The sequence below is a fragment of the Mytilus trossulus genome, chromosome 7 (genome assembly GCF_036588685.1).
Source record: "Mytilus trossulus isolate FHL-02 chromosome 7, PNRI_Mtr1.1.1.hap1, whole genome shotgun sequence".
In the NCBI taxonomy this organism is placed as follows: domain Eukaryota; kingdom Metazoa; phylum Mollusca; class Bivalvia; order Mytilida; family Mytilidae; genus Mytilus; species Mytilus trossulus.
In genome coordinates, this window is record NC_086379.1 from 15,194,955 (window position 1) to 15,222,593 (window position 27,639).

At 31.4% G+C, this 27,639-nt stretch overlaps 1 protein-coding gene across 1 annotated transcript in view; it reads left to right on the forward strand.

Annotated features, from left to right (window-relative positions):
• The window catches only part of LOC134724679 (retinoid-inducible serine carboxypeptidase-like), a 36,633-nt gene extending 9,640 nt beyond the window's left edge, over window positions 1-26,993 (forward strand). Inside the window, exons 6-12 of the mRNA XM_063587850.1 lie at window positions 5,377-5,487; window positions 8,856-9,066; window positions 10,662-10,772; window positions 23,485-23,547; window positions 24,169-24,246; window positions 25,391-25,545; window positions 26,370-26,993. Coding sequence (XP_063443920.1) covers window positions 5,377-5,487; window positions 8,856-9,066; window positions 10,662-10,772; window positions 23,485-23,547; window positions 24,169-24,246; window positions 25,391-25,545; window positions 26,370-26,429 — 789 coding nt within the window. The 3' untranslated portion in view covers window positions 26,430-26,993. The remainder of the gene's footprint in view (window positions 1-5,376; window positions 5,488-8,855; window positions 9,067-10,661; window positions 10,773-23,484; window positions 23,548-24,168; window positions 24,247-25,390; window positions 25,546-26,369) is intronic.
• Window positions 26,994-27,639: the final 646 nt, after the last annotated feature.

Consider the following 27,639-nt stretch of genomic DNA (forward strand, 5'->3'; position numbering starts at 1 on the left):
AAATAATCTTTACCATTCAGTGATAACAAGCAGTTTTTTTACATCTTAATATTTTATGATGTATTTAAATGAGTAGTAATTGTTGCAAACTCCATTAGAAATTTTAATTGAGATTAGTTTTGGAATAAGGGAAAGGGGGATGTGATTAAAAAAATTGGGTTCAATTTTCTCATTTGAAATTTCATAAATAAAAAGAAAATTTCTTCAAACATTTTTTTGAGAGGAATAATATTCAACAGCATAGTGAATTTCTCTAAGAGAAAACAAAATTTTTAATTTCATTAGAACACATTCATTCTGTGTCAGAAACCTATGCTGTGTCAACTATTTAATCACAATCCAAATTTAGAGCTGAATCCAGCTTGAATGTTGTGTCCATACTTGCCCCAACCGTTCAGGGTTCAACCTCTGCGGTCGTATAAAGCTACGCCCTGCGGAGCATCTGGTTTAATCTAAAAACAAATTTCAACCCTTATTCATATTTAGCATTACAGAAAACATAACTTTATTTTTTATTTACAACACATAGAGGTATAGTTAGCTTATATGCAGAACATTTGTCCTTAATTTTTTTAAAGTTTAATACATTTGTACAATTTTTGAAGTTTGGCTGCATTAAATATATATGACGCCCGTCAAGCAAAAACCACCCTTATCGCATTTGACGTCGTTATCGGTAGTCAACGCTAGAATGTAACGTAGAACAAACCGATAAATTGCACGTTGAAATTGAGATATTTTTTCTAAACATAGCGTTATCCATGTGAACTGAACAGTCTATTCTTATATTAATACATTTAAATACTTCTGTAAAATAATGCCGTATTTACGATTTGAAATTTAATTTTGTGATAAATGCTTGTTTTGACACGCTGTATAGTCTTACTGTCTTGAGAGGAATGATTTATAAACAATATGATAAAATCCCACACATCAGAAAGTCTCATTATGACATAGTACCACGATATATGATTTACGTATTAACCTTCTACAATATATAAACAATATCAATGTTGTCTGAAAAAAAATCCACTTAAATATTTTCTAAAAAACACTTAAACGTTTTTTTTCCGCAGCTAGATTTAATACTTTTAATACGGCAAGTTATTGTATGACGAACCCAAGAAAATAATTTAATATTTGGCACAAAATCATTATGCATGCCAAATGCGGAAAACCGTATTTGGTTAATCACACGAGAGAGTATGCTTACAAGAAATTTAGTACGACAGAGAAGAAAGTCTGTCTGAAATTGTTCGTCTTTTATTTTGACACGCTTTAATCCGCAATATTAACTACTGTGCATAAAACAATAAACCATTTGTTCAAATGAAAACACTCTATGAGTATTTTATCAGAAAATATACCAAACAAGAATGTGTCCCAAGGTAACACGGATGCCCCACTCGCACAATAATTTTCGATGTTCAGTGGACCGTGAAAATGGGATAAAAACCCTAATTTGGCATTGAAATTAGAAAGATCATATCATAGGGAACATGACTGTGTACTAAGTTTCAAGTTGACAGGACTTCCAACTTCATCAAAACCTACCTTGACCAAAAACTTTAACCTGAACTGGGACGAACGAACGGTACGACGAACGAAACGAACGACGGACTCACAGACCAGACAACATAATGACCCTCTACTATTGTAGGTGAGGCATAAACAAATTGCAATGCGTTTAAACTGCAAGTATGAAACAAATATCAGTTCATAATTATCACTCACTTTAAAAAAAAAAAGTGGGGGTATACTGTTTTACCTCTGTCTGTCCTTTAGTCAATTCCTCCTTCAGTCCGTCCGTTTGTCCCATGAATATTTCTATAATTTGGTTTCAGGGTTTATATAATTCAGTTATATCGTGCGATGCGTTTTCAGATTCATCACCCAACAACTTCCTGTTTACCGAAATCTCTCGGCGGGGGTATCATCCGTAAGCAGTAACTCAAAAGTTTCACTTGTTTTAAATGCTTTAAAGTTTACTTAAATCTCCTACTAGAATAGCCAAAATCGGCTTTAGAGGTCCCAACCACTCATCTTCTAAGTGGAAAGGGGATGGAATTAGCTCGGCTCATATGGCACAAACACTATAATAAACGTGCAATTTGATTCTTTGGCTAGGATGTTGTCTTTTTGACAGATTACGCATTAATTTTCCTTTCTCAACGAGATGCGGGATATTGTTTGACTTAAATTGAGTTGTTAACTTTGTTGAAATAAATAAGCAACTCCAGTACGAAAGGTTATACAACGACGAGAAGACTATTTTTAAATTGATGTTTTTGACTTAATGATCAGAAGTCACTGACTGTATCACCCGTCGTGTAAATCTCTAAATTCACGGATAGATAAGGTTAACAATACGATAATAAACTTTCAATGGAATTTTTAAACGCCATGTAAAAATCAGAAACAGAAATAGAAACAAATGCAATTTTGCAATGTTGCATTAATTTACAAAAAAGATGATGCTGGACATATTTTTTCAAAATCTTGAAATGTCATACTTTAGATGTTAAAAAACGATCTATTTTACTTTTGCATAATATAGAAATTTTCAAGTTCACTCCGAATCGATATCCAGCGAAACTTATTATAATTATAGTAATACATAAAAATAGTTAATATTTATTACGAAGACGGACAGATTGAAATTTCGCACTCGAGATATATTTAAGTTTTTAAATGTTATTTTTCGTTTAAATCACTTTTAGTTAACGTGGGTTATAGTTTGTTTTGTAAACATTTACATGCGTATATATTTGTTGCAATAAATATATCTGAAACGGACGAAATTGCACACGCAGCTGCAGTTCTCATTTAACGATAACATTGAAGATAATACATGTAGAAATGAACTATCCAAAGGAGGCAAAGATACGTATTGGGTAAATTAAAATAAAAAGGCGTAGATAAATCCCGTTCTAGATACGGAGAGCGAAAGCGAACACAATTTTACATAAACTTTTGATAACAGGTAAGTTTGTCGAGATGAATTGCTGTTACCTATAGTATTCGAGAGTCCCATTTAAAATCTTTGATTAAACACATCAACAGTAATAGAAATACAAAGAAAATATCCAAATTTTAATAGAAGTTTGAGGGAATTTTCAAATATGGTACAATATTTGAAAAAATAGGCTAGTCTGCATGGTTTACCTCATAACAGACATGACTCTGAACCTCAGATTGTGTTATCTTCTTTTGAATCAAAACAGTCGGTTTTTGACACTTGTGTACCAGCATTTCAGACAAATGGAACTGGATGTAGATATAAGAAGATGAGTATGAGTGTCAATGAAACAACTCACCATTCATGTCATAATTTAAAAAGGTAAACCCTTATAGGTCAAAGTACGGTCTTCAACACGGAGCATTTATTGACAAGATATGTCCACTGAACATATTGGACAAATGTCTGGTCGCCTTGCTGTCCGCACATAATATTTGCATCTATATATTCTTATTTCGTAGGTGGAACTCTTATACTAGTATAATAGTCCCATGTCGTACGTATATGCCTTCAACATTGTGATAAAACATACCGTATTGTCCGAATTTGTCGGCTATAAAAGACCCCGATATGAAAAATCTGAAACAATTAATTTAATTACAGCCGATTCCAATGAGTGTGTAGGCAAGGGTTTGGTTAGCTAAGGTATACGACAATCCTTTCGGAGTAGCCTGGTCATATAACAGACAGATACATTGGTTATCTGTCGAATGAGTTTACATTTAAAGGAGTGTAGTTCACCTGAACTAAAAATGACTTCATGCACGGTTAAGCTATTCGCGAATCAAGCTAACCAAAGATATTACCTTTGCCTTCACACTGAATAGAATCGGCTGTAAATAAATACCAGTATTAAACGCCCTATTTACAAAATACATTCCATTCCTTTATATTAAATGTTCAAAACACTGACCTTCCACATTGAGCTCCTTTAATCTATATTTCATTTCTAATTTATTGTCAATTTGATTTTGAATGGCCAAAGTGTTTTAACCGGCAATATAGATTGATTCAATCTGAACCTGAGAAAGTTTAAATAAGAGTAAAAATGAGTCAAGTTGATCCTTAATATCAAATAAATATAAACAAACACCACTCGTGCAATCATAAATCATAAACAGATAACTCAGATGACCATGTCTTAAAATCAAACGAGTGATACAAAAATAACACAGAAATTTAAGGTTTGAGCAACACGAACCCCATGAAAAACAGATAGTGCCCTGTAAGAATCAGGAGTTCACACTTCAGTGTTATTGTTTTTTTTATTACATTTTAGACAACACTGAAATTTCTACCAAAATAAAGAGAATTCTTTTATATTTGAAATCCAACAAATGAAAGTCTTTATTGTTCTGTTATAATTGTTCTGTTATTGTAGGAGAAACAATCGGTATATGACTGACTATCTTGCTTTGTGTGTGCTACCAGTAACTGGACAATATTAGAAAAAATAAGCCTTTGGTCATACTTAACCTTTGGTAGATTTTGTCAAGCTAAAAAAAATATTGACGATCAAACTGTGATACTCTATCGCATGTGACAGAATTCTTCCAAAAATCATCATCAATAAGTTAAAGTCGGTTAACATTGTAAGCAAGAAAACGATGAAACTACTTAGAAAATGGATAGCCTGATTAGAAACCAATTTTATCTGTTTAGATTAGACCTATTCTATGGTATCAGAAAGTACCATTATTTCATCGATGCTCAACGATAAATCAGAAATTAATTTTGCAAAAAAAAAAATGCACCAAATAAAAGAAATAGATACTCTGCATCGTCCTTGATAATAGTTCGATAAGTTGGTTCGTCCTGTAGATATTCATGCAGCCAGAACTGCACGTGTTAGGTAGGAACATCTATACATGTATTAAAGAAATCGTCCATATGCTAGGAAGGGATATCAGGTTACATTTTGTGAAGCACCAGGAGAAGAGTAAAGTACTAGTAAATTGCAGCAAACTTAAATCGACGTCAAAGTGTATAATTTCAACGTTACGTTGAATTTTACATTAGAACACATTTCATGTGTTATTAAAATTGAAATTTCTAAACTAATTTTTCACCGATCGTTTTCAAATTTTTTACATTGTGTTGGCATAAGTATTTTCTGTTTAATTAATTAAAAATCTGATAATTCATAATTTTTGCCATAAGGGTCGTTTTTGCTTGTCGGGCGTCATATGTTTATAGCATTTCTAAAATCTCATTTCGATAAGACTCAAATGTTTGCTCACTGATCTACAATGGCCTTATTAATAATTGACACATAATAATTTATGAAATAATACTATAGTTATAACAAGACATTACTCATACTCTAATATCTTTTTCATAGTTTATTTTTATTACAGAATATGAATTCAGGAAAGATAAAGGTGAACTTTAAAGGTTTAGCTCTCGGTGATTCATGGATATCTCCAGTAGATTCAACTGTCAACTGGGCTCCTTATATCTTAACTAATGTAAGTTTTTGTTGTTATGGAAATTATTTTAGGAATAGTTCATTTGCTACTTGTAGGTTATTGTAGATTTTAATATGGGTAGGCTTCACACAAACTTCATCATGAATATAGAAAATCAGATTGATCGGTAAAATTTCATACATAAGTTCATAAAGCCTTATTCAAAAGAAATGTATATGAGGTTTGGACACCTTATGATTTTTTTTCTGTAAAAAAAATAGGTAAAAGCAGACACAAATATGTTACAATGAAAATGAAAAAAAAAACATAAATGATGAGGTTTTAAAAAAGGGTGTTGTCCATATCTCTATTATGCAACTTAATTGTATACAAAAAGAATCGTTTCGATTTTTGTGAGTTTAGCCTGTCACTTCTTTATGTGATCAGGGATGTCATTAGAAGCCGGCAACCGTCGAAATGCGCCGGGTATTTCTGCTTTGGCGCTGGCTACTTCAAAATTGTCAAAAATAATATTTTCCAAAAATTTTTAATTTTTCGATGAAACGATCATGAATTTATCATGATAGAAATTAAGACATAAACAATTCATTTTCTAAAGAACAAAGATTTAAGCATTGACTTTACAGTGTGAGGCAGATTATTTAATAAAAAGACAACTTTTTATCACTTCCGCAAGATTCAGCAGTACTTGTTGACAAGAGAAGCGTACATCGATCTAAGTTTCGGCAGCAAAATAAGTTTGTTACTTCATTTGAACGTGATGAAAATTGTCTCCGGTTAATGTGTAATCCATTTATTGCATTAAAAACGTCCTATTCCGTTCCAAAAAGCTTGTCAAACATCGTTTATTTTTGTAAATTTTCCCGGGACTTCGTCCGCCATTAAGGTAGCAATACACAGTTAGGAAAAAAACTTAAAATTGACACTCATAATTTTTAAACACCCTCTTTCCCCTCCTGTCTAACAAAGAAGGCTTTATATGTGTTTTATGCATGTATATACTTGTAGAAAGAGAATCTTCCATAGATTTGATTTCTAATGGTCATAAGGGTGAAATATAATCCCTTTTGGGTGTAACCATGGCAACAATCTGCATTTCTTAGATACAAAATATAGCAAAAAAGGGGGGTGAACATGTCACAAAAGTCTCCAAAATTTAGTCTAAAGGAAAATTTCAATGAATTACAGTGATACCTTTCCTGAATCCATAGGTTTATATCTATCAAGTGGTCCAAAAAAAATCATATGTCTTCCTGCTCGTTTTTCCATAAAATTGAGTTGAAAAGATCGAGCGCAAAATCTTTGTTGATAAACACTACAATAATTTATGAACCTATGAACGGTAAGGATAGGAAAATACGGACTGTCAATCATTGAAATGGCCTATAAAACATGTTCAAATCAATCTAAATGTTCATATAAACCCACTAAGAAGGCTATATTAGTCTTCAATTATCTAAAAATCAATTTTATTGTACAAAAACTTTCATATTTAAAAAATTCACAGGGGCCATAATGCGAAACTAAACTTCTAACTGTGTATTGCTACCTAATGTGTAAACTAGAGATCGGACACGGACCAGCTATGACCGGAATCCGTACTTTTACAATAATAACTACGGCCCATATCTACGACCCTCAAATGGAACAGCTGAAACAAGGATTTGTATAGTTAGACTACTACTATACAAATCCTTGGCTGAAAGAAGAAATTTTATCCCAAATGGAAAAAGTACGCATTCGACACAATTTTACAGACTTTTATGTTAGATTTTTCAAAAGCACTGAACTTCATAAACATGATAAACAAGAGTTTTTTTCTTAGTGAATTGTAATTTTTATATTATAATTTCTTTCCCTTTCTCAGTGTCATTAAAAAAATCTTTTTAGTGCTATATCTTGTTAGTAGTTTCTAACTAGAACCTTAACTTAAATAACTTTGAATTTGGACTGTTACTTTAATTGTTTACTCAGATATAAATTGAACAATATAAAAAGAACATTATTCACATATGACCCTTCGTACTATACATATTGGTAGCAAAGAACAAACATTGCAGCACAATGTTCGAAGGAGAACTTCTCTTTCAAATCTCACCACTCCTCCCTATCAGTTCCAGAAAGAGAAGTCATGTCTCCCTATGATTATAAAGTAGTGTAAGCCTTGCATTTTCATTCAAGGATGTACTTTGACCAGGTTCTGGAATTTCTGTCAGATGTTTGATCTTCGTTGTTTTCCCCTATGATAGTGCAGGGTAAAATATGTTGACCCATGACCATGATGACCCCATTTTTCCTTTCTTAAATATGAGACTCCAATTAATAACTCATAAAAAGTCATTTTAACACCAAAATTTAAGCAGATCTTAGATTTCTTTCTTTCCTTTTGTTTGCTTCTTAACTAATGCTCTTCTGACTTATAGTATCACTTTTGAATTCTAGATTATTGTGATTTAACCAAAGTGCATTTTTTTTTGCCTGAAACAGTCCATTGAATTAATCATTTGATTTATTGTGATTAGTATTTGAAATTATTAATACTGAAAAATGTTTTCTATGGGTTAGAACTATTTGAATAATTGCATGTCTACCATGTCTACAGTTGTATTAAAAATATTTTCAACTAAAATCAAATTTCCTGAATTATCACCATGTCTTAAAGAGTAACGCCTTCATCATTTTCCTCAAAGATCTGCAAACAACTTCAGTAACTTGTTAGCTGAAAGTCTTGATGATATTTATGTGATCAACTTTATAGAAAATATGACCATCTTGCTGCTCATTTACCTTATCATCATTATAAAAATGGTGTTTGCAAGAACAAAATTAGAGTTCAGGAGCACCCCAGAGTGCAGGATTTTGCACCATTTTAAAAAAAAATTCTCGGCCCCCAAACCCCTCGCCGTGAAGTGCAACAAGCAAGCTCGTCGCGCCGAACGGCTACGCCGTCCGACATTGTTGCCTCCTACTTTTATGATTTAGCCTGCTACTTCAAATCTTATTGACATCCCTGGTGATATATAGTAGACTTGCTTACTTGCTGTTGTGAAGTTGAAAAGACTTTATTCAAAGGGAGATAACTCATCAGTTTTTTTAAGAAAAAAAATCAGCAAATAATTAGCTATATAAAAGCCAGAACTATAAAATTTTAATTTATGAACTAATGTTGATTTGACATAAAAGTTAGATATGTGGTTTATAAAAAATGAATTCAATTTTTGATTGATATACCATAACTTAGTTTTTTCATTATAAAAAAAGGTTGTTAAAAAAATTATATATTTTGTAAGAAGACTGGTAAGTTCCTCTGTTTGTTATGCATTAATTGCCATATTTTTGAAAGCTAAGGATACCCTTATGCAATAACTGAACAAGTTTATTAATAACAATTTCACACTTAATTTCAGTCTATTATAGATGAAAAAGGATTTTACAAAATAAATGAAGCGACAGTGAAGATGACAAAGATGATCGAGGGAGGAATGTGGAAAGAGGCCACGACACAATGGGGCGTCATACAGGATATCTTAGAGACGGAGAGTAATGGTGTCAACTTTTATAACATGTTAGCCTGGGGAGGATCAGAAGCAGGACTTAAATCTTCAAATAATCTTAAAGGTGAGCTTTTTAGTATGGGGAACTTTTTGTCTTTGAGGGTTTGGCTGCAGGATCTTAATTATTGTCACATTAACATTTTATGTCTGGTTGGGTTGCACATCCAATTTTGTCAATATACAGAATTATAAACAACTGTTATTCAAGTGAGAGGTTTACATGTAGCTTGCTATAAAACCAGGTTTAAACCACCAATTTATTTTTGGTAAAATGCCTGTATCCAAGGAATATGATAGAACTAAATGTTATAAAGTATTCTATGTTAATAGTTTTTGGGATACAGATTGCATAAGATGTAATAGCAAAACCTTTTTGTCATTGGCTTAAGGCTTTAAGTTTGAACCCTAATCATGACAAGATGTGTGTGACTGATGTTTATTGATCATGATTACTTGATTTCCTGCAAAAGTGTTCTTGTTCTTTTTTGGGTACTCTAAATTCCTGTATTTATAAAACTGTAAATGATTTGTTCTGATAGTTACTTCAGGTATTAATATGACAGTTTGGAAAAAATGACCCTGTCAAGTCTTATAGATGAGAAAGGATTGTCCCAAGTCAGGAGCCTCTGGCCTTTGTTAGTCTTGTATTATTTTAATTTTTAACCAGATTTTTGTGACAAAAATGTTGGTTATTGATTTGGGGATGTACGGCGGGCGGCCGGGCAGTCAGGCGGGCAGGCGGCAATCAAATGTTGTCCGTGCATTAACTCATGAACCGTGCAACCAAAGCTTTTAAAATTTTGATATGTTGTTACTAACAACTAAATGAAGGTCAAGTTCTATAATGGAGATTTTGACTTTTACTGTTCAGGAGTTATGGTTCTTGAAAGATTGAAAAATGGTGTTTCCAGTCATGTCCCTGCATTTTCTCATGAACCATTCAACCAAAGCTTTTAAAACTTTTATATGTTGTTACTGAAGACAAAATAGAGGTCAAGTTCGATTTTGACTTTTACCGTTCAGGAGTTATGGTTCTTGAAAGATTGTAAAATGGCATTTCCATTCAGGTTGCTATTTGTACATTTACTTATGAACCATTCAATCTAAGCTTTTCAAATTTTAATATGCTGATACTGATGACAAAATAGAGGTCAAATTTGGTATTGACGATTTTCACTTTCACCATTCATCAGTAATGGTTCTTGTGATATTGCCAGGACACAAATAAATGTTAATAAATCCGGTTTGCTGTCGTTGTGACAGCCTCTTGTAGTTTCTTGTTTACATTTAGGAAATCAATACGGCGTTCATTATCACTGAACTAGTATATATTTGTTTAGGGGTCAGCTGAAGGACGCCTCTGGGTGCGGGAATTTCTCGCTATATTGAAGACCTGTTGGTGACCTTCTGCTGTTGTTTTTTTCTATGGTTGGGTTGTTGTCTCTTTGACACATTCCCCATTTCCATTCTCAATTTTATTATAAAGGTACTAGATCTTTTTACTTGAACCTATATTCAAAGATACATTAAACACATTCCCTTTTATAAAAGGCTTATTTGAATCAGACTGTTCCAGGATCATTCCTTTTATATATGGTCACACTAAATATTGCAATGGTTTAAGTCTGTGTTTATAATGTCTACTTTATACTTTTTCAGAGAGAATGATAAATAGAATGATTGGTGCTTTAAGGACAGACAAACTAACAGCATTAATGAATGGGGAAGTAAAAAAGATGTTAAATATACCAGAGAAGGTTGAATGGGGAGGTAAGTTCAATTTATATGTAGAACTGTTGACATTTAATATGATGGTCTGAATACAGTAAAACCTCCTACAATATAAAAAAAATTAAGGATATGTGGTATGATTGCCAATGAGACAACTAACCATACGGTATGGTTGGCTATAAAAGGCCCAATCATGAAAAACATGAAAAAATTGTTAAAAAAGTTCACCTATACCTAGCAAAAACCTGGTCTTGTCAGGTCATTCTAGACTTGCATTCATGTAGAAATGTCTATCCTTTTTTTAACCTCAATTCTAGGGTCTTCTCTTTTATAAGGTCAATTTTCTCTGCCCTTAAGGGTGTCCTTTATGTACAGGCTTAATTGTTGATGTTTGAAAGGGTGGGTACAACTATAACACAGTTTGAATTTAAGGAGGCTCACGGGTATAAATTAAATTTTTTATTTTAGTATAGGATTTTGCTATATTTTTCTATAAATGAACTTTATCTTATACTTAATAGAAAAATGAAATAAAAAAATGGGGTCACCGTTTATTTACGCTCACAATCTGCCTTCCAAAGAAGCATACCATTTTTCTGTTGAATTAATAGGAGAAAAAGTGGTAATACACATGTATCAAAATTAAAAAGAACAAAATTACAGAAATCGTTTAAATTTTACAATCATTTTGTGTATGTACACCTTTTTAGAAAACCGATTAGTTAAAAAAGATAATTCAATGTTAATGCCCAAAAATGGCATTTTTGCACCAAAGGGAGATAATTTGTATCTTTTTCAATGATATCTGCATTTTAAAAGTCAAAACCTGGGGCCGGTGTCATATGGTATTTTGAACCCCATGGTAAAATGACCCCGGGGTCAAAATACCGCTATGGTAAATTGAACCCCCCCCATGGTAAATTGAACCCCCCCTGTATGGAAAATTGAACCCCCATGGTAAATTGAACCCCCCTGTTTTTTTCATTTTAGATGATTAATAAAACATTTAACATTATATAAAAGCTAATCAAATCTTAAAAATCATTTATACAAGAAGGGGAGGTCAATTTTCAATGATTGGTTAAAAGAAAAATATTTGCTTGGTATAAGTGCTCTGAAGTCTTAACCAACAAAATTTCATTCAAAAAACTTCTTAAAGCATTAAAACTAGACCATGTAGCTTGGACACTATAATTCTTTGAAATTTAAAAAAAATTATATAGAATGGTAGACTTTTAAGTTTTAATTCTCCATGGTAAAAAATGGGGAGGGGGTCAAATTACCATGGCTCACTTGATTTTAAAAAGTAAAATTTTCAAAACATCTTTTCAAACTAATAAAATAAATACAAACTATTAATTGGAGTATAATAAATATGTTAAGGAGTTACAGTAGCAAGACATGAAAGGTCTTTAGATGTATAGTAGGGGGTTCAATATACCATGGTACAATAACATGGCCAAGTAAAATTTTCAAAATATCTTTTCCAGCATGTTAAATACAAACAAACTAAGCATCTTTTAAAAATGCATTTAAACTACAAATTGGAGTACAACAACTATGTAATGGAGTTAGAATAGCTAGAATTTTTGAAATTGACAGTCTATGGTAGGGGGTTCAATATACCGCAGGGGGGCAAAATACCATGGCTGTGTAAAATTTTCAAAATATCTTTGCCAGTTTGTTAAATACATACAAACTACTTATTGGAGTATTATTACTATGTTAAGGATTAAGAATAGCTTGGGTTTTTGAAATTCAAGGTCTATAGTAGGGGGTTCACTATTAGGTCCGAGACCACCATTGTCGTCCCTTGATTTTCGTTGTTGACAAATATAGTCCCTAGTGTTGACAGTGGGTTACTTGCCATTAATTTTTATACCCCTTCCAAATTTATTTCTCCATGTTCACTGCCTCAAATTGCAAGAAGGGGGATGAAATTACACTGTAAAAAAATTTGGATCCAGAATTTTAAAGGAAAGTAGTGATTTGGTCCAGCTGAAAAAGGTTGAAAATGAGCACTTCGGAAGCTGTCAAAAGATTTCAAGACGCCCTAAACATAAAATTGTCCATATTTTGAGTTAGAGACGATGAAGTTGTCTATAAATTTGATATAATTTGTCCCAAAAGTAGTACAACACACTGTAAAAGTTTCTTTGAGAAAGCGCAGGTGGGATTTTTTTTATTTTCATTTATGTTCTAAAAGAAATGCACTACGAATTAATTGTGTTCTCGGACCTAAGAGGTGAAATCTGTAAATATAGAATTTGTACTCTGGCAACTTCCCTAAATAATTTGATGGTGTCAACTTGTCAAATAGCATGAAACTAAAGGATTTAAACTTTTATTTTATAGAATTTCTGCAAAAATGACCAATTTTGGCATTTTATGGTCAAAATAGGCATTTTATAACTTTTTCAATATTGATGCATAAATGGCATCCTGACTTTCTATCTGACAGGTTTTTATGGGTCAATATTTGTGTTTCTATGCCTTTACCTGCTTCTTTTACTTATTTATGAACTCTGAATCTACAGAAAAGAAGTTTATCTCAGATAAAATGTGCAAAATGTGTTGTATAAATGACCCTTGTCTAACGCCTTGTTTGGATGAAGGCAATAGTGGGGAGCTTGGTATATAAAATTTGATGTCCATATTACAGACCTCACTAAATTTGTATCAAATGCACTTTACAATGTCTATTGTACCTGTTCCATTTCACATAATAAATTTCTTTTCTTCTGTAGGATAGCAAGTGGTTTAAATATAAGCCTGTTGAGAATAAATTGCATGCAAGTTTTTCCCTAAAAAGGCAAAAATCTTTGTTTCAGCCCATACTGCTTGTAAGAAAAGTTAATTGCAAGAGTCTTTTTGTGCTCAGATTTGTTGTATCATGTCACATGAGTATAGAAATGATAAAAAAGACACAAATTTTTATTTCTTATAGCCTCAATATGCATTTTTTAATGTAAATATGTAGCACGGCCTTAATTGACCCTAATTTTTTTCCAGTCTTACTTGGCCTAAGACCCTTTTAAACTAATATGATATGTTATTTGTAACTTTTCTTTCCATTTAAAGTACTTTAAATACATATGTAAGGATTATTTATTACTAAAAAGCTTCACAAATTAAAAATTGCTGGAAAATATTACATCTTCATGTAAGGCTCCCCTTCATTGAAAAACCTGAATTTTTAGGCACAGGCTCATATAAATTTGACTTTTGAATAATTATGCCAAGTCTGATAAATCAAATGAGTACTCTATTGCTTTTAGTACATGATAAATTATATGTTAAGGCATTTAAAAAGTATTTTTTTGCAATATTTTAATTTTTAAAGCCCCAAATGTTGATAGTTGAAATTTTTCAATTTTAACGTCAAAATTTTACACGCAAAGATGAGTATAGAACTTAACTTAATGTCTATAATGTACATCCTATTGTCATGAAACTTTGTAAGCAGTGTTATAATACATTAAGCTTTGTTCATACCAAGTTTTTTTAAGATTTGTCAACTCTTTCTACCCTATTAGGTCCGAGACCACCATTGTCGTCCCTTGATTTTCGTTGTTGACAAATATAGTCCCTAGTGTTGACAGTGGGTTACTTGCCATTAATTTTTATACCCCTTCCAAATTTATTTCTCCATGTTCACTGCCTCAAATTGCAAGAAGGGGGATGAAATTACACTGTAAAAAAATTTGGGTCCAGAATTTTAAAGGAAAGTAGTGATTTGGTCCAGCTGAAAAAGGTTGAAAATGAGCACTTCGGAAGCTGTCAAAAGATTTCAAGACGCCCTAAACATAAAATTGTCCATATTTTGAGTTAGAGACGATGAAGTTGTCTATAAATTTGATATAATTTGTCCCAAAAGTAGTACAACACACTGTAAAAGTTTCTTTGAGAAAGCGCAGGTGGGATTTTTTTTATTTTCATTTATGTTCTAAAAGAAATGCACTACGAATTAATTGTGTTCTCGGACCATATACCATGGTAGGGGGGTGGTCAAAATACCATGAAAATATTTTTTCTTCAAAATATCTTTTCCTGCATGTTAAATGCATACAAACTACTTATTGGAGTATTATTACTATGTTAAGGATTAAGAATAGCTGGAATTTTTGAAATTGAATGTCTATGGTAGGGGGTTCAATATACTACAAAATACAGTCAAAATACCATGGCTGCGTAAATTTTTCAAAATATCTTTTCCAGCATGTTATATACATACAAACAACTTATTGAAGTATTATAACTATGTTAAGGAGTTAGAATAGCTTGAATTTTTGAAAATCAAGGTCTATAGAAGGGGGTTCAATATACAACAGGGGGTCAAAATACCATGGCTAAGTAAAAATTTTAAAATATCTTTTCCAGCATGTTATATACATACAAACAACTTATTGAAGTATTATTACTATGTTAAGGAGTTAGAATAGCTTGAATTTTTGAAAATCAAGGTCTATAGAAGGGGGTTCAATATACCGCAGGGGGGCAAAATACCATGGCTAAGTAAAATTTTCAAAATATCTTTGCCAGTTTGTTAAATACATACAAACTACTTATCGGAGTATTAAAATTATGTTACGGAGTTAGAATAGCTTGGGTTTTTGAAATTCAAGGTCTATAGTAGGGGGTTCAATATACCATGGTAGGGGGGGGGGGTCAAAATACCATGGAAATTTTTGTTCTTCAAAATATCTTTTCCAGCATGTTAAATGCATACAAACTACTTATTGGAGTATTATTACTATGTTTAGGATTAAGAATAGCTGGAATTTTTGAAATTGAATGTCTATGGTAGGGGGTTCAATATACCGCAGGGGGGTCAAAATACCATGGCTAAGTAAAATTTTCAAAATATCTTTTCCAGCATGTTATATACATACAAACAACTTATTGAAGTATTATTACTATGTTAAGGAGTAAGAATAGCTTGAATTTTTGAAAATCAAGGTCTATAGAAGGGGGTTCAATATACAACAGGGGGTCAAAATACCATGGCTAAGTAAAAATTTTAAAATATCTTTTCCAGCATGTTGAATACATGCATCCTACAAATTGGAGTATTGTTACTATGTTAAGGAGTTAGAATAGCTTGAATTTTTGAAAATCAAGGTCTATAGAAGGGGGTTCAATATACCGCAGGGGGGCAAAATACCATGGCTAAGTAAAATTTTCAAAATATCTTTTCTAGCATGTTGAATACATACAAACAACTTATTGAAGTATTATTACTATGTTAAGGAGTTAGAATAGCTTGAATTTCTGAAAATCAAGGTCTATAGAAGGGGGTTCAATATAACGCAGGGGGGTCAAAATACCATGGCTAAGTAAAATTTTCAAAATATCTTTTCCAGCATGTTGAATACATACAAACAACTTATTGAAGTATTATTACTATGTTAAGGAGTTAGAATAGCTTGAATTTCTGAAAATCAAGGTCTATAGAAGGGGGTTCAATATACCGCAGGGGGGTCAAAATACCATGGCTAAGTAAAATTTTCAAAATATCTTTTCCAGCATGTTGAATACATACAAACAACTTATTGGAGTATTATTACTATGTTAAGGAGTTAGAATAGCTTGAATTTTTGAAAATCAAGGTCTATAGAAGGGGGTTCAATATACCGCAGGGGGGCAAAATACCATGGCTAAGTAAAATTTTCAAAATATCTTTTCCAGCATGTTGAATACATACAAACAACTTATTGAAGTATTATTACTATGTTAAGGAGTTAGAATAGCTTGAATTTCTGAAAATCAAGGTCTATAGAAGGGGGTTCAATATACCGCAGGGGGGTCAAAATACCATGGCTAAGTAAAATTTTCAAAATATCTTTTCCAGCATGTTGAATACATACAAACAACTTATTGAAGTATTATTACTATGTTAAGGAGTTAGAATAGCTTGAATTTCTGAAAATCAAGGTCTATAGAAGGGGGTTCAATATACCGCAGGGGGGTCAAAATACCATGGCTAAGTAAAATTTTCAAAATATCTTTTCCAGCATGTTGAATACATACAAACAACTTATTGAAGTATTATTACTATGTTAAGGAGTTAGAATAGCTTGAATTTCTGAAAATCAAGGTCTATAGAAGGGGGTTCAATATAACGCAGGGGGGTCAAAATACCATGGCTAAGTAAAATTTTCAAAATATCATTTCCAGCATGTTGAATACATACAAACAACTTATTGAGGTATTATTACTATGTTAAGGAGTTAGAATAGCTTGAATTTCTGAAAATCAAGGTCTATAGAAGGGGGTTCAATATACCGCAGGGGGGTCAAAATACCATGGCTAAGTAAAATTTTCAAAATATCTTTTCCAGCATGTTGAATACATACATTGTACAAACAACTTATTGAAGTATTATTACTATGTTAAGGAGTTAGAATAGCTTGAATTTCTGAAAATCAAGGTCTATAGAAGGGGGTTCAATATACCGCAGGGGGGTGAAAATACCATGGCTAAGTAAAATTTTCAAAATATCTTTTCCAGCATGTTAAATGCATATAAACTACTTATTGGAGTATTGAATAGCTGGAATTTTTGAAATTGAATGTCTATGGTAGGGGGTTCAATATACCGCAGGGGGGTCAAAATACCATGGCTAAGTAAAATTTTCAAAATATCTTTTCTAGCATGTTGAATACATACAAACAACTTATTGGAGTATTATTACTATGTTAAGGAGTTAGAATAGCTTGAATTTTTGAAAATCAAGGTCTATAGAAGGGGGTTCAATATACCGCAGGGGGGCAAAATACCATGGCTAAGTAAAATTTTCAAAATATCTTTTCCAGCATGTTGAATACATACAAACAACTTATTGAAGTATTATTACTATGTTAAGGAGTTAGAATAGCTTGAATTTCTGAAAATCAAGGTCTATAGAAGGGGGTTCAATATACCGCAGGGGGGTCAAAATACCATGGCTAAGTAAAATTTTCAAAATATCTTTTCCAGCATGTTGAATACATACAAACAACTTATTGAAGTATTATTACTATGTTAAGGAGTTAGAATAGCTTGAATTTCTGAAAATCAAGGTCTATAGAAGGGGGTTCAATATACCGCAGGGGGGTCAAAATACCATGGCTAAGTAAAATTTTCAAAAGGAGTGTCAATTTTGCTGTATTATCAGAACTGGAGCGTTTCCCCTTACATTATGATATTGTAAAGTCAATTGTAAAATACTGGTATAGATTTGAAAATCTTACAACTGAATTCAGTCTATTGAAAGATGCTTATAAATGCAGCCAAGAGCTTCACAAATCTAACATAACTTCTTGGTACTCATTTGCTAAGAAAGTATTAGAAGTTTTTGAAATTAAACAAGAAGTAAAACATTTCGGACAATATAAATTTTTGAACATATCTAGCAAATTAATTCACACTAAATATATTAGCAATTGGTATGCTAGCCAAAATAAAGCTTCTGATGGAAAACTGTTTAATTATGTGAAATTTAAGAAGAATTTTGGTTATGAAAATTATCTTTCTTTAATTAAGGACTTTGATTTAAGAAGATCTATATGCAAATTACGTATTTCTGCTCATAAGCTTCAAATTGAAGTTGGACGTTTTTCAAATATTCCACGAAATGAAAGAATTTGCAAAAAATGCTCCTCTGGCTGTGTTGAAGATGAAATCCATTTTTTAACTAACTGTGAAAATTTTAGTTAAGATAGAGATGCTCTCTTTGACTTTGTTTGCCAAAGAATTCCAAATTTTTCTATACTGGATAATCAGCATAAATTTATTTATTTATTAAACTGTGAAGACAATCAGGTCCTTAATGCTGTTGGTAAATTTATTAAAGTGAATATGAGTTAGTAATTGTATTGTTACTGTATGTAAAATAATGTTTGTATCTATGTATCTATCAAATTAATATTCTTTTTCCTTATTCATGTATGCTCTGTATGCCCCTTGTGGGCCCTTAATTGGAAATAAAATATGTTCTGTTCTGTTCTGTTCTGTATAATGAACCCCTACTATAGACCTTAAATTTCTAAATTCTAGCTATTCAAACTCCTTAACCTAGTTATAATACTCCGACAAGTATTTTGTATGTATTTAACATACCGGAAAAGATATTCTGAAAATTTTACTTTGCCATGGTATTTTGACCCCCCTGCGGTATATTGAAACCCCTACCATAGACCTTTAATTTCAAAAATTCTTGCAATTCTAACTCCTTAACATAGTTATAATACTCCAATAAGAAGTTTGTATGTATTTAAAATGCTGGAAAAAATGTTTTGAAAAGAAAAAAAAATCCATGGTATTTTGACCCCCCCCCCCCCCCCTGCGGTATATTGAACCCCTACTATAGACCTTAAATTTCAAAAATTCTAGCTATTCAAACTCCTTAACCTAGTTATAATACTCCTACAAGTAGTTTGTATGTATTTACCATACTGGAAAAGATATTTTGAAAATTTTACTTTGCCATGGTATTTTGACCCCCCTGCGGTATATTGAACCCCCTACCATAGACCTTCAATTTCAAAAATTCTTGCAATTCTTATTCCTTAACATAGTTATAAAACTTTAATAAGTAGTTTGTATGCATTTAACATCCTGGAAAAAATGTTTTGAAAAGAAAAAAAAATCCATGGTATTTTGACCCCCCCCCCTCCTGCGGTATATTGAACCCCTACTATAGACCTTAAATTTCAAAAATTCTAGCTATTCAAACTCCTTAACCTAGTTATAATACTCCAACAAGTATTTTGTATGTATTTGACATACTGGAAAAGATATTCTGAAAATTTTACTTTTCCATGGTATTTTGACCCCCCTGCGGTATATTGAACCCCCTACCATAGACTTTAAATTTCAAAAATTCTTGCAATTCTAACTCCTTAACATAGTTGTTATACTCAAATAAGTAGTTTGTATGTATTTAACATCCTGGAAAAAATGTTTTGAAAAAAAATAATTTCCATGGTATTTTGACCCCCTGCAGTATATTGAACCACTACTATAGACCTTAAATTTCAAAAGTTCTAGCTATTCAAACTCCTTAACATAGTTATAATACTCCTACAAGTAGTTTGTATGTATTTAACATACTGGAAAAGATATTCTGAAAATTTTACTTTGCCATGGTATTTTGACCCCCCTGCGGTATATTGAACCCCCTACCATAGACCTTCAATTTAAAAAATTCTTGCAATTCTTATTCCTTAACATAGTTATAATACTTCAATAAGTAGTTTGTATGCATTTAACATCCTGGAAAAAATGTTTTGAAATTTTTTTATTTCCATGGTATTTTGACCCCCCTGCGGTATATTGAACCCTCTACTATAGACCTTAAATTTCAAAAATTCTAGCTATTCAAACTCCTTCACAAAGTTATAATATTTCTACAAGTAGTTTGTATGTATTTAACATACTGGAAAAGATATTTTGAAAATTTTACTTAGCCATGGTATTTTGACCTCCCTGCGGTATATTGAACCCCTACCATAGACCTTAATTTCAAAAATTCTTGCAATTCTTATTCCTTAACAAAGTTATAATATTCTTACAAGTAGTTTGTATGTGTTTAACATACTGGAAAAGATATTTTGAAAATTTTACTTTGCCATGGTATTTTGCCCCCCCCTGCGGTATATTGAACCCCCTACCATAGACCTTTAATTTCAAAAATTCTTGCAATTTTTATTCCTTAACATAATTATAATACTTCAATAAGTAGTTTGTATGCATTTAACATCCTGGAAAAAATGTTTTGAAAAAAAATAATTTCCATGGTATTTTGACCCACCTTCGGTATATTGAACCCCTACTATAGACCTTAAATTTCAAAAATTCTAGCTATTCAAACTCCTTAACAAAGTTATAATACTCCTACAAGTAGTGTGTATGTATTTAACATAAATGAAAAGATATTTTAAAATTTTGACTTTGCCATGGTATTTTGATCCCTTGCTGTATATTGAACCCTCTACCATAGAATTTCAATTTCAAAAATTGTTGCAATTCTTACTCCTGAACATAGTGATAATAATCCAATAAGTAGTTAGTATGTATTTAAAACGCTGGAAAAGATGTAAGAAAAAATTTAATTTCCATGGAATTTTGACCCCACTGCGGTATATTGAACCCCCTACCATAGACCTTAATATTCAAAAATTCTAGCTATTCTAACTCCTTAACTTAGTAATAATACTTCAATAAGTAGTTTGTATGCATTTAACATCATGGAAAAAAATTTTGAAAAAAAATAATTTCCATGGTATTTTGACCCCCTGCAGTATATTGAACCACTACTATAGACCTTAAATTTCAAAAGTTCTAGCTATTCAAACTCCTTAACATAGTTATAATACTCCTACAAGTAGTTTGTATGTATTTAACATACTGGAAAAGATATTCTGAAAATTTTACTTTGCCATGGTATTTTGACCCCCCTGCGGTATATTGAACCCCCTACCATAGACCTTCAATTTAAAAAATTCTTGCAATTCTTATTCCTTAACATAGTTTTAATACTTCAATAAGTAGTTTGTATGCATTTAACATCCTGGAAAAAATGTTTTGAAAATTTTTTATTTCCATGGTATTTTGACCCCCCTGCGGTATATTGAACCCTCTACTATAGACCTTAAATTTCTAAAATTCTAGCTATTCAAACTCCTTCACAAAGTTATAATATTTCTACAAGTAGTTTGTATGTATTTAACATACTGGAAAAGATATTTTGAAAATTTTACTTAGCCATGGTATTTTGACCTCCCTGCGGTATATTGAACCCCTACCATAGACCTTAATTTCAAAAATTCTTGCAATTCTTATTCCTTAACATAGTTATAATATTCTTACAAGTAGTTTGTATGTGTTTAACATACTGGAAAAGATATTTTGAAAATTTTACTTTGCCATGGTATTTTGACCCCCCTGCGGTATATTGAACCCCCTACCATAGACCTTTAATTTCAAAAATTCTTGCAATTTTTATTCCTTAACATAATTATAATACTTCAATAAGTAGTTTGTATGCATTTAACATCCTGGAAAAAATATTTTGAAAAAAAATAATTTCCATGGTATTTTGACCCACCTTCGGTATATTGAACCCCTACTATAGACCTTAAATTTCAAAAATTCTAGCTATTCAAACTCCTTAACAAAGTTATAATACTCCTACAAGTAGTGTGTATGTATTTAACATACGTGAAAAGATATTTTAAAATTTTGACTTTGCCATGGTATTTTGATCCCTTGCTGTATATTGAACCCTCTACCATAGAATTTCAATTTCAAAAATTGTTGCAATTCTTACTCCTGAACATAGTGATAATAATCCAATAAGTAGTTAGTATGTATTTAAAACGCTGGAAAAGATGTAAGAAAAAATTTAATTTCCATGGAATTTTGACCCCACTGCGGTATATTGAACCCCCTACCATAGACCTTAATATTCAAAAATTCTAGCTATTCTAACTCCTTAACTTAGTAATAATACTTCAATAAGTAGTTTGTATGCATTTAACATCATGGAAAAAATTTTTGAAAAAAAATAATTTCAATGGTATATTGACCCCCTGCTATAGACCTTAAATTTCAAAAGTTCTAGCTATTCTAACTCCTTAACATAGTAATAATACTTCAATAAGTAGTTTGTATGCATTTTACATCCTGGAAAAAATGTTTTGAAAAAAAATAATTTCCATGATATTTTGACCCCTCTGCGGTATATTGAACCCCCACTATAGACCTTTAATTTCAAAAAATTCTAGCTATTCAAACTCCTTAACATAGTTATAATACTCCTACAAGTAGTTTGTATGTATTTAACATACTGGAAAAGAAATTTTGAAAATTTTACTTAGCCATGGTATTTTGACCCCCCTGCAGTATATTAAACCCCCTACCATAGACCTTGAATTTCAAAAATTCAAGCTTTTCTAACTCCTTTACATAGTAATAATACTCCAAATTGTAATTTGTATGTATTCAACATGCTGGAAAAGATATTTTGAAAATTTTACTTAGCCATGGTATTTTGACCCCCCTGCGGTATATTGAACCCCCTACTATAGACCTTGAATTTCAAAAATCCAAGCTATTCAAACTCCTTAACATAGTTATAATACTCCAATAAGTAGTTTATATGTATTTAGCATACTGGAAAAGATATTTTGCAAAATTTTATATAGCCATGGTATTTTGACCCCCTGCGGTATATTGAACCCCCTACTCATAACCTTTAATTAAAAAAAATGAATAGCCAATAGATTGTAAATAAGATTATCTGCAATACTATTTCTCAAAAACAGGGGGGTTCAATATACCGCAGGGGGGTTCAAAATACCATATGTGAAAAATGACCCCGGGGTCAAAATACCATGCGGTATAATGACCCCGGGGTCATTTTACCGCATGGTATTTTGACCCCGGGTTCAATTTTTAGGGGGTTCAAAATACCATATGACACCGGCACGAAATTGATTTTTTGGAATGTTTTTGTACCATGTAATAAAGTAACAACTTCTAAAGGTAACTAAAAAAATTTGTAATGAAAAATAAATGTTTGATTTTTTTCTAAAAATCTTATACCCGCAAGCCTCCTTAAATCTTCAGAAACAGTCATTATTTTGTGGATTTTTATAGTGTGGTCATCTTTGGTCTGATGTCATAATGCTCAGAAATTTATATTTGAAATTAAGACATGTAATACAACTAAACCATAGCTATTTAATCTTGTAAAACTTTGTTTTAGCCCAATCATCAAAAGTGTTTATGTACCAAGCAGAAGATTTTATGAAGCCAGTTGTTGATATAGGTAAGAAACTAATAAGGGCTAATTAAATGATTATTTTAATCTTTAAAAAAAATAATTTACATGTATACCTTTTGCAATATTCTTAAATATATACATGATACAGTATAATCCAGTTATTTGCATAGCCTCTTTGTCAGACAAAATTATGCAATTAAGCAGAGTATGCTTATACAATGTATATGCTGGTAGAAAAATGAATACAATTATTTTATGAACGATAAAAATGAAAACCCATTTTAATATTAAATTTCAACATTAAACAATTGCTTTCCAGATTAATCTGAATTATCTCACAAATCTTAAAAAGTAATGTTGTAATTAATTATGGTACTAAAAATCAAAGAGTGGATGAGCACCACTAGTAAAAAGCCTGTGGTAGTCCCTATATACACAGCCTGTTGTTGTCCCTGTATTGTTTATAACTTCAGTTTAAAATATCTTAAATTTTTTTTATTATGCCTACCCATTTTAAATGAGCATGACATGAAGAAATTCTTTCTCAATTAGGCAAGACTATCAGTAACAAAATACTGCCTGTCACATTAAAGCTATGATTTATTTACTATGGGAAGGAGTAAAATAACAATTTATTTATTTATAGTATATATATTTATGTTACAGTGGACTATTTGATACAGAATACCAGCCTATCAGTTGTCGTGTATACTGGACAGTTAGATATAATTGTAGCTACACCAGGTCAGAATCTAACAATTAATACCTTTTGGTGCAATATGCAATCTATGTTTTGTAATCAAAAGATATGTAGCAGAACTAAAAACATAATGTTAGCCTTGTTTCTTGTTAAGGTTTTGCAGTCCAAACTGTTCAGTTTTTATTATTATTTTCACAGGAAACTTGGTATCTTAACATTCTTGTTTGTTTGTTTGTTTGTATGAATAAAATGATATATTTATAATTAAGATTTCAATTGTTTGTGGTTTGCTGAAAAATCATAAGTTGGTTTCTTATCGAAACAATGATGCATGCTACTTTTGATGTAAAAAACATGAATTTTGAGATTCAACAAATAACATGAAAAAAGAGAATGCAATATTTTATAATACATTTTTCGTATTAGTAATGAAGATTCAACAGAAGTCCAAGAAGTTGTTGGAAAGTCATTCGGACATATTTTGTGGAAATAATGCAATTTCTTTTTTCAATCATTATCAAAGGAGTAGGTCCAGTAAGACCCCTTTTTGGCCGCAAAATATAGAAGTTTTAGAAAACTGATAAAATGTACACTTTTAGTTATTTATTGAACAGAAGAGTGCTTCTGCTACATAAATATGGGCTAATTTTGACTATACAATGAACATATATCGGGTACTGGCACCTTAAAGTTATGCTAAATTACTGAATTCTTCAAAATTCTATCATTTTAGTTAAATTTTAGATGGTTTTCGTGTAAAACGAAAGTGGCCGCATTCGTGTTCATCCTTAATATTGAAATGGTAGTTGTATTTTATGATAATACATAACATATACAAAGGTTGAGGATGAACACTGATGTGGCCACTTTAATTTTTGACAAAAAACATCCAAAAGTGACATTTTTCGGCATATTTTGTTGATTTTCATATTTGAGCTTGAATCGGATCGTTTTTAATGACTAAATTAGTTAAAATCTTTCACAAAAACTAATTGATTCAAATGAAATAGACACTTAAGTGTTTAAAAAGTGGTCAAAATCTTTTGTCAGATGAACCTGAAATATGAGGCTAAAATCGGTCCTTACCGGACCTACTCCTTTTGTATATTTGTGTGATATAAAGATAAAATATAAAAACTGCAATCACATCTTTTCTATTTCTTATTTATATATTGTGGTTTGTTACAGGTACAGAGAAGTGGATCACACAGCTTGGTATATACAAAGACTATTACAATGCTACAAGACAGCCTCTTTATGATCCCTATACCAAACTAACAACAGCATTCTATAAATCTGTTAAAAATTTCTCTGTCTACTGGATACTAGATGCTGGTCACATGGTAAGGTTATATAATTAGTGAATAAAACCCAGTACAATGTACACAAAGCTGTATGACGCCACCCCCTTAACTCCATAATGACACCTTTTGAAGCCTGTGTAGTACCTCAGATGAAACACTTTAACTACAAAATCTCTGCATCAGACTTAAAAAAGTTTGTATCCAATATGAAAAGGATATTCATGAGAATATCTGACTTGAATTTCATTGATGAAATATTTGTTTTTCACAATGCATTATAACTTTAAACCTGATGATTTTTTTTTGTTGAAAAAATCCTATGCAAATCAAGTATGTGAGAAAAAAAATCCATTGAGGAAACGGCTTTAATGGATGAAAATGTACAAAATAAACATTCAACTGAGTCACAAATTTTAAACTACATATTTAATTTTATAGATAATTTGTGAATTCTTATAGTGTTGATGTCAGTAAGGTTATTATGATTGGATAGAGTTGGGGAAGAAATATTAAGGACACATCACCTGAGCAACACAAAAAAGGTCCAAAAGACATCTAGGGGTCACTGGCGGGGTCAACATATTTCTATGATGTTCAAATATTGAAAAAGAGAGGGGATAGATGTCTTTACAAAATGTTAAGCAGTATATTTCCCCGAAAACATCCAAGAAAATAAGTAAATAAATTTAAATCTGACCATTTACTATTTACATTCATTTTTTAAAGGATGGACAATAAGCATTTAGTAGCTAAAATTAAAGAAAATTCAGACAGGGTATCTCACTTTGGGTATTGATATGAAAATCTGGTGGGTATAACATTCTTATTTGATTTACTAAAATCCATTTTATATTTTGTTTCAGGTACCCATGGATAATGGAAATGCAGCACTAGAAATGGTCAAAAGGATTATAAGCAAATGAGACTATTGCAGAAATATTGCTGAAACTTATAAACATTCCATTAACTTATTTTCATAGGATGTTTGTTTCTTGCCTGGTTTATAAATAATGTTAGTTTGCTATGGTTCGATGAATTCCTGTCCGTCCTTGATAAAGATGCATATGATTTCTGAAAATTTGTATCAAATGGAATGCCTAGTTCATAAGAAAAATAGAAATAAAAAATCATCAAGAAAGCAAAATTTGAAAGTTCATGCACCCTTACCAGAGATTGAAACTTTACTCTCCAGCATTGAATCCTGATAGCAGGATGTCTAAGGCATTTTCTTTAGAAGACTTAACAAACATTTGCGATTAATTATTGTGGAATAAGGAAAAGCTGCATAGTAGACATATGTATCTGATATCAGAATTCAAGTTATTATGATACTTTCCAAGTGGCATATTTTTTTTGCATAATTAAAGACCTCACAATTATTTTAATTGACAGTATCAAAAGATTTGAACTTAAATTTAATTTCAGTCTTTATTGCTCATGTTGTAAATCAAAAATATGGTTACTGAGTTGCTGTTCGCCTCTTAACTTTTAGCATAATATATCTTCCCTAAAATTAATTGATGTTAAAATAGTCTGTCTATCTAGTTAGGTAAAATTTAAGAATTTAAAATGTATGTTGACTTATGTATTTAATTTTTTAAATTGTATTTATATCATTTATATATGATTCTAATATGACGTGCTTCTTTAGCTTTGTAAAGAAACCATACTTTATTATCCAATAAAATTAGTTTGCACATGCGTATATTGACTACGGCAGAAAAATGAATTTCGTCAAAATGGTATGCATTTAATGTATTTCCTTAAATTAAAACACTTCCAAACACTAAAATGATACACATTTTGTTACTAATACTTTAACAATGACAACAATGTGTTACAATTCGTAATCGAAAATAGTTGACCTAGATACAGCAACGTCCATGTTGGCTGTTCTAACTTCAAAACCCCTCCCCCTAAAAACACGTTTCATCTCTCCTGTTAAAAAGGCATGTCATTGTATATTAATTTAATTGAAACATATGTTCCGACGATAAAATATAAAATAAAGAATAGGTTACTATTACTGTTGTACTGAAATGACAAAATTGTTTCATATTTCTGATAAAATGGATTGACCCTAGCAGGGAATCGAACCCCATTCTCCTATAAAAACAAATAGGCGTAATTACC